The 21610-nt window shown below is 41.0% G+C and overlaps 1 protein-coding gene across 1 annotated transcript in view; it reads right to left on the bottom strand.

The window, feature by feature from the left end:
• Positions 1–4245: 4245 nt before the first annotated feature.
• Positions 4246–21610, bottom strand: part of SRPX (sushi repeat containing protein X-linked) — a 49430-nt gene continuing 32065 nt past the window's right edge. The window contains exons 2-10 of the mRNA XM_031594569.2: positions 21481–21540; positions 15291–15482; positions 14510–14686; positions 9458–9584; positions 8868–8989; positions 8072–8251; positions 7490–7623; positions 6158–6279; positions 4246–4763 (exon numbers count right to left, since the gene is read on the bottom strand). Of these exons, the coding sequence (XP_031450429.1) occupies positions 4583–4763; positions 6158–6279; positions 7490–7623; positions 8072–8251; positions 8868–8989; positions 9458–9584; positions 14510–14686; positions 15291–15482; positions 21481–21540 (1295 nt within the window). The 3' untranslated portion in view covers positions 4246–4582. The remainder of the gene's footprint in view (positions 4764–6157; positions 6280–7489; positions 7624–8071; positions 8252–8867; positions 8990–9457; positions 9585–14509; positions 14687–15290; positions 15483–21480; positions 21541–21610) is intronic.

Raw genomic sequence — 21610 nt, 5'->3', positions numbered from 1 at the left:
TTAAAATTATGGAACGTTGCCGTGTCCCTGTGTCTTCTAAAATGCATTATAATGAACTATTAAAATGTCTTTTAGAGATATCCAGTTATCTCTGAGGCAAACTCATTATTCACTGCCTATAAATGAAGTAATACTAGAGGTGGGACTGCACTGATAGTCTTTCTCTCTGTTTTTGTCTTCAGTTCTACAGCTTACATATTTTTAATGCTTATTTTTGTTTCATATACATTACACCAATTTTGTATCTAAGAAACTAGGAAATGCACTGTTCTTTTCTCCTCTGCTAGAGGATTATTTTGTCTGTGCCTTGACACTGTGCATTCAGTTCCTTCCCTCTGTCTCCAGATCTCCTCCCTGACCCCTAGTTCAAGGTGCTGCCTAACTGTAAAATCCAGGTATGTTCAAAACACAACTTCTCTGTAATTAATGGTCCGGATTTCTTAAGATAAAAGGCACAAAACCCCTTGGATTATTTTCTCCAACTCATATTTGGAACTGAGTCACGCTCACTTCAACTTAACCACTCAGTGCTGAGGTCTCTTCACCTCCTCTGAGTGTACCAGTTTCCCAGGTTTGTTACCTTATACCCTTTGTTGTCATTAATTATGTTACGCAGTCTGACTCAGGCTCTTAGGTAAGTACTGAGCTGTAACAAAACACCACACTGCAGTCATTCAGCACGGAGCTGCCAGGGTCAGGAGCGCTGTCATCAGAGCTGTGAGGTTTTCCTAGAAGGGATGATCTGAACTTCAAAAAAAAAGGGGATATACAACTTTTGTCTCTCTCTCTGCAGATGGAGGTGATTATGAGGTGTGTGATGGCAGGGAGTGTTCTCATTAAACCTGTAGATTCTTGTGGAGGTTTGGGGGAAACCTGCAGGCCATGCAGAGAATTGTTTGGGGCTCCTGAGAAATCGCAGTGGTCTTGTTGCAAAAGATGTCACATGGTAGAAACGTGAATAATTTTCTGTTCTAAAATGCTTTTTGCTTGTTGAAATCACATTCAAAACAAGATGTTATCTCCAGACTGATGCAGATGCCTCCAGCCCCTGGCTGGGTGCCCACAGTGATCTGTCAGTTCTGGAGCAGGAGAGGAAAGGAGACTGACTCACTGCAGGTTGTGCTCCTTGGTTGTGCTGCCTCTAATCCTCTCCACCCAATTTGTGCTTGTATCAGGATTTGCATTTTGATAGCAGTGGTTGGTAGGATTAGTAGCTATGCCAAAAAGAGCCACGATGAAAGTCAAGTAAGAGTCCAGCCTGCACGATTGTGAGGGAGGTAAGTAAATTCTATCTGAAACATTTTTTAATCATTTTTTTTATTTTTAAAAAGTGGAATGGTGTAGGTACTGCACCTTGCTTACACAACATGATTTTTTTTCTAGAACCGAAGCCTACTGGAGTATATTTGAATATTTAGAATGTGTTTGGACATACAAATGCTGGGCTAAAGCCAGTAATACTAACTCTCTCATTCATTCTTCTCCCAAAAGGCAAATCTGCCTCATTCCTGCAGTCCACACCTGCATGCTGATCTGACTCCTGGTCAGAGATGGCACATGGGGTTTGTCAGTTTCCCATTCCTCCCCACAAAAACGTTTCACAGAAAATGCCAGAAAGCTTGTGTATTTAATAAAGAGCAGCTTTTGCTAATCGCAGGACTTTAGCAGATGTTCTGTGTAGAACTATAACTGGCAATCCAATCACTCATGCACTCCCATCCACTTAATTCAATTTCCTTATTTCCTTTAGAGGACTGGTGATTGCAATCACTTTTCTGATGCAGCAATCATCAAGCTCCACTCTTATTCACCCAGACGTGAAAGATGGCTGCATGTACCGATTCTGCACCTAAAATGGAGCAGCAACAGATCGGAGTTGCAGAAATAGAACAATCAGACCCTTGAATTTATTTATTATTTGTTTGAAAAAAATTATTGGAAATCGTTGATGTGCTTTTTGATTGAGTAAAAGGGCTGGTGAAATGACCTGTTCACCTTTGCATTCATGCTACGCATGCACATGTGCCAAGGCACCAGTGGCCACAGCAGTATGTACATAGATGTCCTCGGGCTGGCTGTTTTGCAGGTGCCACTTAAGGCATGAAGAGATTTGGTGTGCTGTGTCTTAGTTTCTCTAACCACCAGTGTTCTTCAAGCAAGAAAGGAAACAGCTGTATCCATAAGCATGTTGGTTCTTACTCACTTTGCTCCTTTTATAGTTGATCAAGGATGACTTTTTGGTTTGGGTAGGTTTGGAACAGAAATGCTGTTTATTTCTATGATTTCGTCACCCAAACAGTCCTTGCATCTTGGAAACTCTTGGATAGCTCAAAGGAAGGCTTCCTGTTCCTCCGAGTGCCCATCCTCACAAACCTGGCAGCACCCCTTGCATCTGAATCTTCTTTGCGTTTGGCATCATCTCTGAGGTCAGTCTTTGCCTTGGCTGTGCCATGCTTTCATGCTTGCTCTTGGGTGTTTGGTAAGGCTCCTCACCATCTCAGAAACAGCCCACCTTCTCCTTCAGTGCTCTTGCACTTCAGTATTCTGTTAGTTTTTGCTAGCAACTGTCAAAATGAACACTTTGCTTTACAGTTAAACAAGCATTTGTCTGAAACAAAAAGGGCCATGCTTTGAATGAGCAGCACAGACAATGAATGCTGTTCAGTGTCATGGTTTTGTGATTTTTGGTTATCAGTATTCCACATCACAACATCATGTAGGGCACTGGGAGTTTAACTATTATTGCTCAAGTTCTGGGTACCTGCTCGGAAGAGAAGAAGAACTACATTCCCCAGGGGACTTTGTGGTCACAGAGAGGAGATACAACTCCTGGCAAGGTCACCTGATGTGCTCTTCTTTGTCCGCTCTTCTTCGTGGGCTCTCCTCCAGTCTCCCTGCTGCTCACCTGGACTGCGCATCTCACCTCAGCGTTGTGGTGAGGCCTATCCACCTTTCGGACATTCTCTCTCTCATTATATTTGATTGATTAGCTTCAGTTCTAATTATATTGTATTATGGTGTGTTATCTTGCATTCCGATACTATATTTAGTAAATTAGTTTTGTTTCTCCTCAGATCGTTGCTGCTATTTTTAATTAGTTTGGGGTCCCCTGTTTCCCTTTTCCGGAGGCGCAGATTTTGCAAAATCCCTTTGCCTGCTAGTCACGGAACCAGGCCAAACCAGCCCGTAAAACATTGACATTCAATCATGAGGGATTACCCACCTGACACTTTAAGCAAATGTCCGAAGCTGGAACTCACACTTTTCAACACTTTTCCCTCCTTCTGGGTTTGTATTCTTCACACGCAGTGTAGATTCTTTGCAGAGGATGGGCAAGATTGTGGATTTCAAAACAACACTGCAGAACTGTATCTTATTTTTTATTGCCTCCTATCACTTTTCATTAAGCAGTGATTTTTTTTTTGTTGTTACTGTTAAATAATGAGTTGCAAAGAACTATTTTCACACAGCTGGAGATGATGAATCCTTAATGAAGTCTTCCTGTGGGGAATGTTCCACTGCCATCAGACCAGCGGCCCGAGCTATCTCTGGGATGGAAAGGGAAAGGAATCTACTACTCCAACTCACTGGACATGAAACACCAGGTAAAAGCATGTCTTTCTATCGAGCATATAGCCTTCAGTAATTATCACCCATTTTCTATGTTGCTCACTGTTCTGTTATCAAATTCCCCCTGGCAATGACTCCCATACACCTGCCATGAGCTGTTTTCTTCTGGTTCTGCTGAAAGCAGTTACTTGTGTCACCTTTGGCTTATGCTGTGTGTCTGAGATGGACCTTATTATAATGGATTTGACATAAGACACAAGTCTTTTGGAGAGTGGCTGATGAGAGATAATGGCTTCAAGTTGTGCCAGGGGAGGTTCTGATTGGGTATTAGGGAGAAATTCTCAGGAGGAGGAAAGGGACAGTGGCACAGGCTGCCCAAGGAGGTGGTGGAGTCACCATCCCTGGAGGTGCTCAAGAGCTGTGTGGATGTGGCACTCAGGGATAGGGTTAGTGATGGCTAGCCTAGATAGATAAGATGGTCTTAGAAGTCTTCTGCAGCCTTAATGAGTATGTTCTATTCTGTTCTGTTGAAAGACATGGTTGGGTTGCTGTGCACTTGTAGCACAGATATTGACTTTTGATTTAAATTGTTGAGAGAGAGGTATTTTGATCCAACTTCTACGTTAATCACTAAACATTATAGCTAAGAGGACTGTTAGAGCACTATTTCTTTGCAAAACAATATTTTATTAATAAAAGACTTATAAAACGGAAGAAAGAATTTTACACTGAATGAAAAATCCAAAATAAACCCCAGGAGGTGTACCTCAATTCTCTGATGTCTGTACAAGAAGTTCTATTGGGTAGTAATCCTACATACACATTTCTCTAAAGATACTCTTAGAAAGTACAAAAAAGCATCATGCATACGCCCATGCAGAGCAGCTACACAGACATAATGATACACACAACAACTCTGTACATCAGTGATTAAAAAGCCATGCTTTCTGTAGCACCGAGGATTATCTGGATAAAAAATTCACTGGCAAAATACTAGCCCTGTAATTCTGAATTAAGGACATGACTGGCCGATTTCTGCTTGCAGTTTCATCTCTTCTTTTCTCAAGGGAAAATTGTCAATAAGTGCAAAGAGCTCAGCTGGTGTTGCCGGGAATGGGTAGCGTTCCTTGTCCATTCCATGCTTGTCCATCACCACAATGTTGAAATTATAATGGGGGATTCTCAGCAACAGCCTATCCCAAGAGCAAAAGTAAACAAGACAAAAGAGTATTTTCAGTATCAGTATACAGATATTGACTTTGGAAAAAAAAACCAAACAACCCAAACCATTCTATAATTCTGTGGTATGATTCTATGATGGTGATGGGGCTAAAGAGTTTTAAGTAGACAATTCTGTTTCTTTGCTGCCGTGTCGTACAAAATCGTGATAAGAAAAAGCAGAACGAAATGACTTAAGTCAGTATTTGTTGCTTTCTGCTAGTAACTAATTTATCTGCTGGTAGCTCCAATTTAGGAAATCAAAAGCCAGCACTAATCAGCCAGATCTCTTTCCTTCACAGTGGTAAAAATGAGTCATTTAAGCTCCTCAGTCATGCAGACAGTCAATGCCACTGCTGTGGGGAAAGGCATCTGTAGAGCACTGGATGGCAGTAAGGTTGTGAAACATAAAAACTGACCTTCCTGTGCCTTCCACTATTCTATAGTCTTGTGCCACTCAGTACTCTAGGTGTTGTTGCAGTTACAGAGCTTACCCCTCTGCAAATGCTAGTCTTCAACTTCAATCTAACTATTATATAAGGTGTAGTGTTTTTTGGTTTGTTTTTTTGTTCTAAGGAAAAAGAAGCTGGCTCTTTCTTTTATGAGGAAGAAATACTTTTTTTTTCCCCCCAAATTCAAAAAACCTCTCAGACTTGTCAGAAGACTGAAAAAAGAACATTTTTTCTTGTCCCAATTGGAGCTCACACCATTTTCTCAGGTATAATACAGACGATGCTGCCTAAAATGCTCCTGGGCTGCTTTCCTTAAATTACTACCATTTACCCTGCCAAATAGGCCTTCACTTTTAGCTCTTGGAGTCTTCCCATCCCTAGGCAGTGCTGACACTTGAAATCTCCCTTCAAGTGAGAACCAATTCCCTGCCAGTTCAAAACCAAGTCAAAACAGTTCAGACACCTCAGTAAAATTGATGAATGTCTGTCAGGCTGAGGAGGCTTAGATCATTTGCCCTTTGAAATCCCGAACATATCACACGGGACTGCACATGGGACTTCAAAGAGCACCCACTGTTTACCTTCTGGACTGACCACAGCCTCCAGCAGCACTGCACAGATGAGGGGCTGGTGCTCTGCCCGGGGCTGTCCTTGCCAAACAACTGCAGGTGGTTGGAACTGCATTAGCCCAATTCCAGCACGATACAAATATGTTTGTAAGCAGTTTCCAGTGACAGTACCCAAAAACATAAAAGCATAACATCCCTCCATCCCTGGAGGCGCTCAAGACCAGGGTGGCATCCAGTGTCTAACTCAGTACAGTAAAGATGCCTATTTAAATAATAAAATGCAGGAATTCAAAAACAATATATTATATATGCTATAGCACACATAACAGTAGACAAACCTTACTTTACCTGAGTTGCAGTGCAAGTGAAGGGGGCAGCAGCTTTACACCTATTCTTCCTATCTGTGCTGGGAAGATACCAACCAACTCAACCACAGTAACATGTCGGAGGTCTAAGCCACACTGCGCTGGCTGGAAGAGTTGAAAGAAGGAAGAGATGGGTTAGCCATCAGAGAGAATGCAATTGGTTGTTTGGCATGTGCTGTGAGTGTTCTCACAGAATCTGAACTTCTCAAGTTAGTGAGATGGTTTAACCTGAAATGAGCACAGAGGCTATTAGATGAAGGATTCTAACACCACCACCACACAGAGACCACCTAGGAGAAATGTAAACTTGTGTTTCAGTACATTTACTTGTGTACATTAAAAGATGCCAATTTGTTAAGCATCGTGCCAGTAATTTAATGTGGAAAGTGAAGCAAAGTACATGAAATGGAAGAAAATTCGACTAAGTATGTCAACTTGTTTTTCCAAGCAATGGAAGAGTAATAGTGTCAGTAAAATTAGTGTTTTAAACTACATCATTTCAATCAAAATATTTTATTTTCTTGCCCAGATAATCTTCTGTGGGGGAAAAGAAATAAAGCCTTTCATTTTGTTTTTAATACAACTTACTTCAAGCCTGCAGTTAGAAATGTTATCACACTCATATCCCAGTGACTGTTCATTCTGACTTTTGTTCCAGTTGTGGGAACAGAAACAAAGCATTTGCCACTATGAAAGAATACAGAACTGGCTGTTCTCCCTTAGGACACATATACATTTCTAAGCTGAGGTGTATTTGGTTCTTGCTAGATTAAAGTAGAAATATTTATAGAAATATTATAAAAATATTTATATAAGAAAAACAAGCGCCAGAATTTTTTTGTTGTTGTTGTTACAAATTATATGGTGATATCTCCAGCATTCTGGGTGATTTTTATTTATGCTGAGCCTCTGGTCCTCTGTTTGCACTACACAAATTATTTCTAGAGCTCGTCACATTTCTTCACACTGCAGTTACAGACCCCATAAGCCTGGTTTGCATGAACTATAACCACTGAAGTGCTGGATGTTTCTTCCAAACTCCTTTAGGAACTGAATGAGGGAATGATTATTAGAGTACGGGTTTAATATTAATTAATGTTGAAAGGATGGAAGAGGGTCAGAACTGCCTGGATTGAGTACAATCCAGAATAGAGTTGAACTGGAAAACAGGGAGCTCAGGCGAAATCCTCTACTGTCCAAAACATAGTAGCTGAAGTTTGCTGGTTCATACCAACAGCAGAGCTTATCCTATCATGTGTCTAAAGAAAAAAAAAAAGCTACAACCCCCTGCAACCCACTCTGGACTGTGTTTTACCTGCAGCATTCCCAACTGCATCCTGTAGAAGAAGTTGGCTGCAGTAGGAGTTGAAATAATTAGCAGTCTCCTCTTCTCATAAAATTGATCCAGAAGTGCAGCTGCAGTCCTCACATTCACATTAATATTCATGGCTAGAATTAAAAGAAAAGTTACAGAGAATACTAAAAACAGATCTATTTCTAAAAGGATGAACAAGTGTCAGATACCAGAAACATAGGAACAAGAGAATAATAAAGAAGAAACGGCTGAAATAGTCACCTCGGTGAAGCCAACTATTTTATCTGAAGCTGTAATCTGGCTTACAAAATGGTTTGACTGTAGTATGTGAAGTTTTGTATAAAGACCTGGTCTGAAACACACTATCAGTTGTAAGGCACCATTATTATCCCAGGAATAGAACACAGTCAAAGGTGGCACATGTTTCAGATCTAAGGGTGAACTGGCAAGGAACATAAAGATGTTTTTTATCTAAGGGCATTTCAGTTTGTAGCTGTATTTGACCCCAAGCCTCTTCTCCAATTCTCACTTCTGTGAGAACCATTGTAGCCCTTTCAGTAAAGCAGCAAAATACTCACTTACGTGCACAGGTTGGCTCCACTCCTGACCACCCCAAATTGTACTGGCACACTCGAGCTGGGCTGCCTTGCAGCTCATAGCCTCCAATGCAGGAAAATTCACACATAGCACCATAGTTATTTCCATCACCTGAACACTTGATGTAGCCATTATCTGGAGCATTTAACTTCACACAGCGCCTGACTTTAAGAAAGACAAGATATGGAGGGGAAAAAAAAAAAAGGCAGGGCAAAATCAAAGCTAAAAGAACACCAATATGGAAAATGTTTTTTCTTTTTGCTGTCTCTATTGTTAAAGTCAAGTATGTAGAAAGACTGACCAATAAAAGCTCTTCTTAGTATCATATGTAAACTAAAAGGATGCAGACATAGAGGTGTGTATATGTCACTGTGGTAAATGGTAACAAATGGCCATAGAGCACATCTCATCGTGTTCACAGATTCAGTTGCAGATTTCAAGATCTGGACTTGTGAAAAGGCAACTCTTCTTGACAGATGGGAGGCACAACTGAAAAACTCCTTCAGCTACTTGATTCAGCAGTTGACATTCTTCAACAGTATGGAGGAGGATGGATCACTAGAGCCTCTCCTTGACTTGCAGCATGCCAGGTGCACACCCTGCTGTGGGTCTGGCCATCAGGGACTCAAGCAAGATGGTACACTCAGTTGCATAGTCAATATAAATTTTAAATACATGTTTGTGTGCACAGACAATTACAGAGATAGGGACATTTCTAAAACTGCCTACTAACCAGGTGCACATCAGTAACTGTATTTGTAGTGTAAAAGATCATTCTTACCTCTGACTTTAACAAGGAATTTGCAAGTGCCTTTATTTTCAGCTCTATCATACACAGTATACTGGATTTTGTGGTCGCCTTCTGGAAAATGTGACCCTGGTGGCAGGCCTTTCAAAATAACACTAAAACAGGAGATAAAATGGGACAGGCATCCATAAATTCACTGGTATTTTCCTACTTCCAACACTGTAAAAGCCTAAAGTGTGAAGTCTGGGGCACGCTGAGCTTGTCTGGCTGTTCTACATGGCTGAATAATGAGAGTAAGCACAGGGAGAAGCTGCATCAGGGACCAGGTCAGTCATACATGCTGCCACCAGCCCCAGTCTTTAATGAAAAGATCCCATTCCATTAACAAAATGGGAGCAAAGCAGTCAGGACCTGCTTGCTTCTTATAAGACAGTTCATAGTGTAGCTGAGCATAATGTAATACCCAAAAAAACTTAAGTTTCCCTTTCTTTATACAAGAAAAAACTGAAATGGCTCATCCTATTTCTTTTGTTCCATGAGTAATTCCCAGCCAAGACTGTAGTCACTCATCTGACAAGTCTGTATGGGATGTTTCCCACAGACATCTATGGATTTCTACCTACTCTGTCAAGATGCCATCAGCAGTGTCCCTTCCCTCCGGGGTATCCCAGAATACTCTGGCCGTCAGCTTGTTGGGCTCCGCAGTTTTCTCCTTCACGCTTGGGCACTGGATTCTCGGAGGTTCTGTATCTGTTGAAACAAACCTCAGAGAAATGGGCACTTCTGCATCTGTTAGAGCTGCTCATTTTCTTCACAGTCACCATCCTGCTGTTAGAGTAACCTTAGGCCATGTTCAGCTGGCTTCTTCAACACCAGAGCTGAACCAACCAATGCAAGTGAAGCCTGTGCTTCTCAGTTTTTTGGAACAAGAGCAATAGATGACAATGACCCTCATCCCCATCTCTCCTCCCTTCCCCTCTGTCTCCCCCTCCCCCCCAAAAAAAAGTCTAATGAAAACTTAGTTTTATGTAAACTTATTTGAATAGTGATGAATTAAAACTTCATTTAGCCTTGAACTGTAAGGAAGGTTGCTTAAGACTGTACCCACAGAGCCTAGACCTTCTGTTCATCTTGCTCTGCCTCTCCTTGTGCAGCTGTACAGAGGCTACTGTGATTAAGTACATTCATTAAGCACTGAACAAAGATCTGTTTGTGTGTGTGTTAACTTTGCATGTTACCATCAACTTGTTGGTTATTTTTCCTGCAGCAGTGGCAAAAGAGAAATAACACAAAACTGACAAAATTGTCATTTCTGTTGAGGATTACTCCTGCATTTTATCAAGTAATTCTTATAATAATGCCTTACTGGTAATAAATGAATAACAAAACATATCAAGTACGTTTTGAAAGCTTGATTAAGTGCTACCAGAACACTGTGACTATTATTAAGGAGTACAAGAACAGTGGTGATGATAAAGAATCCTGATGCTGGATAAAGGTGACACGTAACTGCTTGCCTTTCTTTGTTATTACTACTGTGCCAGCAAACCAAGTCTAAACACCATAACAATTATTAGAACATCCACCTCTAATTACTTAATCTTTGTTTTTTGATCATCTCTTGAGCTATGCCCAAAACAAAGTCTAAATACATGAAGTCACACTTAAAAATAAGCAGCAAGACAGGATTGCTCTTTACCTGCAAGCGGATGACAATCTCTAAAATGCTGCTCAAATTTAAAGGGTGGCAGGCCTTGATTTCTTATTTGCATGACAAACAGAAAGCAAAATCTTTCAATTAAAAGAAATGAGAAAAGATTTGGGTCTTTATAAAGCAACAAATACATAAAATAACTCTACAGACCTTCATATTACATTGTGTGTTGCTTTAGTATATCAGTTTAATGAGGGCAAGTGTAGCACTGTTGTACTCCCTTCAAGCTTTCATAGTATTATAATATTCCAGGAACTTGACAACCTCCAAAGCTAGCTTCTATTATTTATTTATTTATTTATTTATTTATTTTGTAAGAAAAGAGTATTCCTTGAGTATTCCCTGAATGCTTTGTGAGACACTTCATGGCAGCTCTGCCCTCCTCTACAAAACTACATTGCTCTCAGTAATCCGCTGTCAAATAAAGGTGAAAACTAACCAGATCTTACCAAGTCCACTTCTGTGCCTGGTGAGTTTGCAGTGGCTACAGCTCAGCACCGTGGTATTGACAGTATAAGTTAAATAAAAGCAGTGATGGTACAAAATTCAGAATGGCATTTAAGACCCAATGCTTTAAGCACTTCATTCATTCAAAAACTCAATCCATTATTTAGCACAGAGCAGACCAGCTGGCATGAACCAGCTCAGACTTCCACATCATAAAGACAAACAACGCAGTTACTGCAGGAACAAAACCACCAGGCACCCTTTGGAGGAAGCTATAAGACTGCTGACTGCTGGGGAGGGTTCAGCAGAGGGAAAAAAAGTCCCTGGAAGCTGTGAATTGTCACAGTCTCTCTTGTAGCAAGTATTCCTGGGCAGGGTTGGAGGCAGGATGCTTTGCAGGGCACTCTGACCTCATATAGTTCTTCTTAACACTTTTACTGCTGTGTCACTGCTGAAAGAACGATGGCACTTCAAACTGATTTATTTAAGCTGTCTGGCAGGGCTGTAAATTTAATGGATGAGTCCTGCCAGAAAGGTTTACATCCTAGGCAGGGAAACTGAATTTCCACACAAAAAAATTGGAGCCATTCAGCCACTACTCTTCTATGTTCTTGTCAATTGTTGCTTTTCTTGGCTTCCCAGCAACGACTGGTATGCTGCCCTATGCTCGGAAGAGGTGTTGCAGAAATCATAGAATATCCAATATTGGAAGGGACCCATTAGCACCATCGAGTCCAACTCCTGGCTCCACACAGGACCACCCAAAAATCAGAGTTGCCCAGACCTTTCTTGAACACTGGCAGCTTAAGTGGTCAGTTAGCAGAGGAGTATTCAATTTCAAAGCTGCCTTTTAGACTTCATTGAAAAAAATGTTAAGTTTTCAAATAGCTTTTACATTTACATTTATTCTCTTCTACGTACGAATGGCTGTATTAGCAATATCAACAATGAAATGAAAAGATCTTGCTGACTGCATTTCTCATAATCTGCTACTTGCTTGTGAGAGGGGGATGATGAGAGGACTTAGCAGGACAGAAAGAGAAAGGATGGTATTGAATGGCCAGCACTCATTCAGGAGTCTGCTGTTGCATACAAACCCTGTTATTAGTGCTTGATGGCTGGAAGCTAGCTCAAAAACATTATTGTGTATCAAAAACATAAAGAGAGGAAGAGACTGGAAATCATGAAAGGATAAATGAAAAACACGGTTCTGCCCTCCACAAGGCACTGCTCCGTATTTCAAAACATCCATTATCACTGCCTGTATAATTAATGACTCAGAGTGCAAAGCTTGTTTCAGACATCAGTAGTTGAAAGCTGTTAGTTAACCACCTATCAGTACAATCTTCCTAGGATGTGAAAAGAATGACTTAGCATGGTGACAGCCATTTACCACAACCTCTGCTATAAAAGCAGCAGGAAATGAAACCTTCATTGAAGGAAAAAAAAAAAAAAAGAAAGAAAAAGAAAAAAAAAGTGACATTTTTCACTCTTAGAGAGGAAAATCCTTACTTCAGTCTATGTTACAGTGAGTTAAAACGTAATAGAAAAATTATTCAAGTGAATATTGGCATTTTTAGCTAATTAATAGCTGAACCAGCTATACTTTGGGCTTCTTCCTTCAGCAGCATCACAAAGAATATCATTCCTCTTATAGGAAGGAGAGAGGACAAGCTGCTTTGTTAGAAGTTAATATCCACTGTCTATAAGGGCTCCCATAAGCAACTGCTAAAACACACCTAATTTTCTTGAAGAAAAACAGTCTTTTTCCTCCTTTAATGAAAAAGGTACAACAGGCAACAATTCTTGTTTGATCTTACACTGATACATTGCTGTGAACTCCAAGTATTTTTATGCAAAATCGCTTAGCAGTACAATTACATTATTTAGCCTTAGAGGAAAACCCCCTGTGTTTTCAACAGTTATAAATTCAGCTCTGTGGTAATTCTGCCACACTTGATGCCAATACTTACAGTGTCCCCAGACCTCTCTGCCACCCAGTGATAGGAACTTCACACATAATCACAAGCATGGGATGGTAACATCCCTTCTGAATCACAGAATTGTAGAGTACTCTGAGTTTGGAAGAACCCACAAGGTCCTTTCAAATCAGGAAGAGCATCTGTTCAGCTGGTTTTCTTCTGGCCCAATTCACTAACAGCTTTTCTGTACTACTGAATCATGCGTGTTAATCAGACTGCATTATGCTATTAAGGTCATGTCTGGTCACAAACAATTCCTATCTTACCTGTCAAGAAGTCCAAAGATAATTTTATTAAACAGCTTGCTAACTGCTTAACTCACTATGTAGATGCAAAAACAGTGTGCACACAAAGTTCGAAAGGGTCTTCTCCATACCATTACCAAAACTTAAATAGTGCTGTTACTTGGTTACTTTGGACTTGCAATCATATCCTATGCAATAACCAACCTGCATTTTTGGAATAAAAAAGAAGTGGAAGTGCAACCCTAAGCTTCTCTTATTTTTGCCTAAGATAAACTTGCTTACTTTCTACAATGCAAGTCAGCATCTTCAGCACTAAGAACACTGATGCCAAAAACAGATGAGGCTCTGAAAGAGCCAGGAAATACAGAAAACATTTAATGATTCCCAAACTTAAAAGGATTTTTCTTCCTCCGCCCACACCACAGAGAAGGACATGGCTCATTTTTGTAAACAAAAACGACACCACAAACAAGCTGGATCCAAGCAGCAGGATTATTCATACATTTGTACAACAAGTAACAGGAAAACTAAAAAAAATCTCCAAATATAAAACCACAGTGGAGAGACTCCAAGCCTATTTACTAACCTAGAGCAAGCAACAGGAACTTTGAGGAAAACCAAGACACCATACACAAAAAAACACCGAGCACAAATATCCTGCCACCCACAAGCTCAGATTACTGGTAGCCAAGTCAGATAGCTAAACAGAGCTCTTCCTTGTGGGCGGCTGCTGAACCTTCCCAGAAAGAGCAGCAGCTGAGACTTCACTGCCTATCTGCCAAATCTTGTCAGCAGGAAGAAAAGTTAACTCTCGATATTTGTTTCTGTCCTGACTGATTTATGGATATAAAACCAATTGTACCAGCTGAGATTCCCAGGATACTGGTGACTAAAAAATGAAATTGCTGGTAAAACTCATGTGAACTACACAGAAACTAAGACTAGCTCAATACAGTCACCATCACGGTGACTACAGTCCATCCATATTCTCTGGGTATAGCCAGAAGACCGTGATACCAAGAAACAAAAGCAAGAGGGGACATCAGAAAAAAAGGGTCAGTGTCCATCCTGTCCAGGGAACTATTACAATGCAGACAGAGCACACTACTTTGAGGCACTGGCACAGCTGCCCAGAGAAGCTGTGGTGCCCCATCCCTGGAGGCATTCAAGGCCAGGTTGGATGGGACAGCCTGAGCTGGTGGGGGGCAGCCCTGCCCATGGCAGGGGTTAGGGCAGTGTGGGCTTTGAGGTCCCTTCTGACCCAAACCATTCTGTGATTCTACTTACCCACACAGGAAGCTGGCCGGCCGCTCCAAGCTTTGTTGTCCATGCATGTCACTATGCGGTCTCCTTTCAGCTGATACCCTGGTGAGCAGTAGTACTCACACCTGGAGCCGAAGTAGGCACCATCCAAGCACTTGAAGCCCCCATTGGTTGGCATGGAGAGCGTGGGGCAGCGCTTCTCTGAAACAGAGAAGAGAGACTTCTGAAAACCTGTTAATACTCCTTTAGAAAAATGTCCCTGAGCTGTTGCAGAGAAATAAAAGGTACAGATACCAAGCAAATCCCCACATGAGGTTTTTGCACTTTTCTTATTTAACTTATTTATCATCTTTCAAATTTAATTTTACATGCACATTAGCCCAATGCAGTATTTATATAAGAGAGAGAGAGAGCACGTACATGTTTTATGCTTTACTGCAAGATGTTTTACTGCAAGAGCCCACTTAGGCACCTGATAAAAATTGCATCAGCTTACAAAATCCACAAGGGATGATTTTCTAAAGAAGTTTTAAGGTTCTTTTCATAAAATTCTTCCCACAAATAAAAATCTCACACTTTTAATATGTTGTCCTCTTTGTCTTCCACTTCACTTGTGATACTTATCACACCACGTACCACTGCAAGACTTTTAGATGACAACACAGTCTACACTGCCCATGACTAAAGTAAAATAACCACCAAAGATGACTGTTTCATCTTGTTAGTGCTTAGGGCTCGCAGGTTTCAGCTACACTGAGTACAAAGATGAGCAGAGCTCAGTGTCTGCTGTATCTACACTACTTACGTTTGCACAGCACTTTCCCAGACCAGCGTTTGCTTGACTGACAGATGAGCTGCTGAGGGCCATGCAGTTCATAGCCTTTCTGACAACGAATATCACATCTCGTCCCCAGTACATTCTTGTAATATTCCCCTTGAGGCGTCCTGCAGTTTGCATAACCATGTTTCACCTTAATGGGAGAGCACCATGGTGTTTCTAGCACAGAGAACAACAAAATTAAATGTACACAGTACTTCACAAAACGTAAAAGGTCAGACAGGAATGTAAAAGCATCTTCTTCATACAAAGTCACAGAAAAAAATGTATCATTTAAAAAGTCACCGATCCTCCAAAGTGGAGACATAACAGCACAGCAAGGGGCACTCAGTACTTACACATTGCAGGTAAGGTCTTCAAAGACTGGTGGCTCTTTTTTTATTACAAACGTTAAAGATCATAGTCAATAGACTGGAGCAGGAGGTGTTGGTTTTTTTGGTCCATAGAATAAGTGTGCCACCATGTGGACATCTTGATGACAAACATATCTTTCTCTCTTGTTTTTAAACTGAGAAATCTAACGTGGTGACTCAAGTTTGCATCAGTGACTGACTTGGTCTGGCTGTAGCTGTAATCTTTGCAACATGTAGCTCTCCTGCTGCCCACTGAAACAGTGATTTGTGCAATAGAGAACATTGCCTTGGATGAACTCTGCAACAGTTCAACCTCTACAACGTTTAGAAAGGATGTCACCTTCCTAAATTGCATTATCAGTAAAATCAAGCCTGCATGTATGCACACTTCTCACACCAGATCAACCATTCAGAGTTTAAGTTTGGCTCTGGTTTTGCAATGTTAATTTCCAAGTTAGCATTCAGGGTTAAAACTGAAGTGAAAAGCATGCTACACCTTTACAGCCCTCAGCGGTTCTCTGGTGCCACACAGAAACATTCACATACTCACTGGATCACTAACATAAAATAGCCTTCTACCAGCAAAGCTGGGCACAATCACTGCCATGATCAAACCTGAAGACAAGTGTCCAATCCAGCAGATTAACTGAAGAGCTCTCAAGAAAGATCTAAACATATTCTACTCTTTTTGGTAGAAATTTTCAGCATCCAACTGCGAAGTGTGCATTCTAGCACAACGCGTGTATTGAATAAGACTAAAATCTGAACCTCTTCCTCTCAAATTCTTCAGAGAGTGTCAATGCTCGTTTATGATCATACACATAGCACACGTGCATAAAAAAAGGAACGCTCTTCACCTCAAAGATGGGGGGAAAAAAACAAGGAAACATGGCTCTGAGTGCATGAATTGCCTTCTCACTGCTCCTGGATGCAGGACAGCGGCACAGACGAATCTGCCAAATGAGAGGAAAGATGGAGTTGTGCTGGGACTTGGTGGCTAATGCTTTTGCCAGAGTTGTGGGAAAAGGGAAACACAAATGCAGATGAAACTGTATTTTTAGTAATTGATCAGAACATCAAAGTAGTCATGAGATGTGGAGGATTTATCCCCATACTGGGATACTGATGGGTGTAGTATCAAATAAAGACTTCCCCTTCACAGGCAAAGATTTGGAACCTTTGTTGAGCTTTGACAGCAGCACTGATGAAGAAAGCACTGGGTTTTGTGCTCTGGGCAGCTTTTCAGTCACAGTTTCTGACCCAAGCAGTGACTAAGTCTGCTGCTTCTCAGCTCCAAGACTTGAAAAGGACAGACCCAGAGGGGTGGAGGGACTGTAAGGCAAAAGAGCTGATAGCTCCTAAAATCCTGTGTGACATGCAGTGGCAGATGAGACATGCAAGGACCTACAGAAGTCTACAGGAGATGCTATAACAACCAAAAAAAAAAAAAAAAAAATCTAGAGAAAGAGTTTCAGCCTTCATCCTCACCAGTTCACAGCAGACACTTAAAAATAACTTCTGGGGAAAAAAAAAAGAGCACTTTGGCAGATGTTCACTTCTAACTCTTCATTCTCATAGTGGTTAGGTACATGTTCTACACAATTGGGATCAGCTTCAAATACAAAAACCAATACAGCCTGTTATAGATGGTATTCAGTGTAGAATGTCTCCAGGCCTTATTTACACTTTCTGAATAGAAACTGGATTTTCCACCTACATTTTGCTGTGTCAGCCCTGGAGAAACAGAAAAAGCACTTTGAGGATGGGCATCACAGACTCATTATCAGACTACTGCCCTGTCCAACAGCGTTGAAGGGACACAACTTGAGGATTGTTTTCACCCCAGTCAGCAAGGCAATTTGGGGCAAATCATGATATTTATCCCTAAGGTTTCCTACCGATATCAAGTGCAAACAAGCACAACTGATTTCCTTCATAAAGGGCATTAAGATGTACACTTTGCAATGCGATCAGGTGGCCAACCAGAAAAGCAAAGCAGCTGCTTTGGGTATTGCAAACAGCCTGAGTTTTTCTTAGAAACACTGTAGCTCTAAGTAGACAGCTGTCTGTATATTTAGAAAAAAAAAAAAGAAGGAAAAAAAAATGGCTAGCAGCTAACAAATGTAGTTTACTGCACAAAATGAAAACTGAAAAACCAACACCAAAAAAATCTTGATGTAGTTTTGTGGCAGTTACGGTGGTCTACAGAAACAAAGCAAGGCTCCTAGGGAGAGGCAGCAGGTCTTTTATCAGACCAAATAGTACTGTTAGAAATAAAAACAAAAAACAGACCTGCTTTTGGATGCAGATAGCTTGAAGAGCTTAGAGGGAACATCTCTTTGATCTAAAATATTATTATTCCTGCTCCAGAACTGAAAGCGATTAGAAGAAAGTCAGTGAGGCAGGAGAAGGGGGCAAGAACCTGGATTTGGAACAACTGATATCGCTGAATCAAACCCAGTGAACTTGAAAAGCTTTTGTGCCTGAACGCACATCAAATGATACAACAAAGTTTTACATCAAAGGCTGTTTATTTTTAAGTGAAGGCACATATTGTTTTTCAAAGGCTAAGCAGCTACATGTAGTATTTACGGAATATTAGGGCTGGATAGGGCCTGAAGAGGTCATGCATCTCCCTCTTGAGACAAGACCAGCCCTGCTTCTGAAGACTTTGGAAATAGAAGAAGTTACAGGTCTCTCAGGCATCTCTTCAGGAGTTTCACTGGGGCTCTGTGCAAGCAAATGAAATTGAGGTTTTAAGTACTAGTTCTGATGCAGTGTTTTTATGCTTAGTAGATAGCTTGCACTGCTCAGCAATAAGATCCAAAGCCCAGATACAGGTTGGGTGGAGAATGGCTTGAGAGCAGCCCTAAAGAGAAAAATCGGGGGTATTGATTGATGAAAGACTCAACATGAGCTGGCAATGTGCACCTGCTGCCCAGAAGGCCAACTGTGTCCTGGGTTGCATCAAGAAAAGCATGACCAGCAGGTCAAGGGAGGTGATTCTGTCCCTCTGCTCTGCTTTTGTGACACCCCACCTGGAGTACTGCATCTAGGTTCAGCATTCTGGGGCTCCCAGCACAAGGAGGACATGGAGTTGTTGGAGCAGGTCCAGAGGAGGGCCATGAAGATGATCAGAGGGCTGGAGCAGCTCCCCTGTGAGGACAGGCTGGGAGAGTTGGGGCTGTACAGCCTGGAGAAGAAAAGGCTCCAAGGAGACCTCATAGCAGCCTTCCAGTACCTGAAGGGTGCCCTACAGGAAAGCTGGGGAGAGACTTTTAAGAAGGGCTGGCAGCAGCATGAAGATTGGAAATGGCTTCAAACTGGAGGAGGGTAGATATTAGATACTAGATATTCAGAAGCTATTCTTTACTATGAGGATGGTGAGACACTGGAACAGGTTGCCCAGTGAGGTTGTGGATGCCCCAGACCTGGAGGCGTTCAAGGCCAGGCTGGATGAGGCTTTGAGCAATCCTTGTGAGTGGCAGCTTGTCCCTGCCTGTAGCAGGGGGGTTGGAACTAGATGATCTTAAAGGTCCCTTTGAACCCAAAGCTTTCTATGATTCTATGAATAAAATACCCTGCATTATTGCTTAGTAGTAAAATATTTCAAAGACTCAATTGTGTTTGAAGCCACCAAAAAAAGGCAGCAAGCAGAAATGGCTGAAACCACAATGTTACCTCTACAGTTGGGGCTACAGTTTCACCATTATAGGATTTGAGAAAAAATGTAAAGGAGGAGGATCTCAGAGCAGCTGGCATTAGGGCAGTGATGAACACAGGAACTGCTGTACTCAAGAAGGTTTTCCTTGTAAAATATGATCCAAAGCAGCCCTGCCAAGTGGCGGGAATGAAAGCATTTTCTAGAGCATCACTTCCCTCAGCCTCTCAGTGCTGTTTAAACACCAGTCTGTTTTCCTTCATAATCTGCATGCAAAATGCCCTGTTGCGCTGGAGGCTATCCCAGCCAGCAGAGTAGAAGGTTCATCAGGGAAGGAGGAAAAAAACTCCTGTGAAAACATTGCAGACACAGAAAGTCTCAGCAATGTCTCTCTCTGGAAAGCTGAGCAAGCTGAAAAACATCCAGATGAAGACAAAGAGGTTTGGTAGGAGGTCAGTTCCTCCCCATAAACAGCAATGTTTTGTTTGCATATGAAAATAAGGATGAATCTGTGTGCTTGCTCATACTGCTTAGTGTGCATGGGGGCAAAGAAAAAACACAGCACTGCTTACATATGTTAACATAAGCTAAGGAAATTTAGCTACTTCTTACCGGGAAGTTTTACTAACCAAGCAATAGGCCATAATGAAAATGCTGAACTGCACATACAAAGAGCAGTTCAGAACATGGCTCCTTAGCCTGCTTTTCCCTGCTTTGTCCTTCTCTACCTCCTTCCCCCCCACTACCAACTTAAATTAATATGCTAATGAAGAGTGAGCCTTTTCTACTCCATGCTTTATACTCTTAGATTCACATTGTCTGATCCTCAACATTTGGCAGTGGAGTTTCCAAGCTCAGGGTAGTTTTTAGTGTCTGTGTGAATGACTCATTATGTTTCACTTACCCTCGTGACATTTTGGCTGACATTAATATAATCCATGTTGGATCACCATAAAAAAGGAATTTATACAGAATCCGCATTTTAACTACTTGCCTGCCCTGGCATTAATTGGCATTGATTTATCTTTATGATCTTTGGGGTTCTTTTTCTAAGGGTCTACAGAGGGTTCATGTTAAAAGGCAAAGAAGAACGAGTTTACACAAAGAAAGCTCTAGAGAAACATTTCTGCATGTGTTTAAAAGCAAAATTTTAAGCTGAAGTGTTTTTTGGGGAGGAACATGAGAACTTTATGAAAATAGCAATATAATCATAGTATCATTACTGTTCATAGATGTCTGCATTACTTTATGACTTACCTCTTACTTAAGGCCCACTAATTCTCTGGAAGGTATCAATAACATCATGAAACCAAATCCTCTGCTTTCAAGTAATCAAAACAAGTACACAGCAATTCTAACATATTCACCCATCGGTTTACAAAAAAAAGCAACAGCTGCCATTTAAAGTAACAAAAAAATGCCATGCTTCTTTATTGTTTGAGCTTCTGAGGAATTTGGGCAGGGGAGGGGGGCTATTCAGACAGACTTTAAGAAACTGACATAGTAAATGGAAGATTTACTAGTACTGGCAAAAAGCTTCTCAGCCTTGCTGAACAGCAGAATCTTCTACAATACAGAAGAAAACCTGAATTTGCTTTATAAACATACATGCCCATCCGCTCTTTCCTCCAGCTATGTTAATTGTTTTAGAATGGAAATGTTCTTTCCTTAAACACACTTAGCATTTCAGACAGCAAGTTAGCTTAAAATGAGAACAATTTTATGAAAAAAAAAATCATGAAAATCAAGTTCTCTTGCATGTACTTCTACATATTACCATCAATGGTCTCAAGCATTGAGTCAGCTTATCATTGATGGTTTTGTTGTAATGTATGAAGAACAGAGAAGCTCCTCATAGATTTTCATGATCTTGCAAATTTGAACTTCCAACAGCCAAGGCAGTGTAAGAGTTACTTACTCAGGTGCATAAGAGTGTGGTGACTGGTTTAACTTCCATCATTTAAAAAAAAAAAAAAAAAAAAGGTAAAAAGTAAACCTTGACCTCAAATCCATGGAGGGGAAAAAAAAGCAGTAACAACATGGAGCTGGATCTGCAAGATTTTATAATCTATGAAAAGAAAAAGAAGGAAGCTTTCTTTCAGCAACCAGCTGATCCTTACTGGCACATAAGCAAAACATTCACCTTTATATCTACTGCGTGCATATGCATCTTCATCATCTTCAAGGGGTGAAATTCCAGATCCTACAACAGAAAAATAAGGAGAAAAAACTGCAGCAAGAAAGGAAATATAAATTAATAAAAGAAAGCTTTG

The sequence above is a fragment of the Phasianus colchicus genome, chromosome 1, assembly GCF_987193195.1.
Source record: "Phasianus colchicus chromosome 1, bPhaCol1.hap1.1, whole genome shotgun sequence".
NCBI lineage: Eukaryota > Metazoa > Chordata > Aves > Galliformes > Phasianidae > Phasianus > Phasianus colchicus.
Note: the sequence above shows the minus strand (reverse complement) of the source record. Positions and strands in the feature narration are given on the sequence as shown.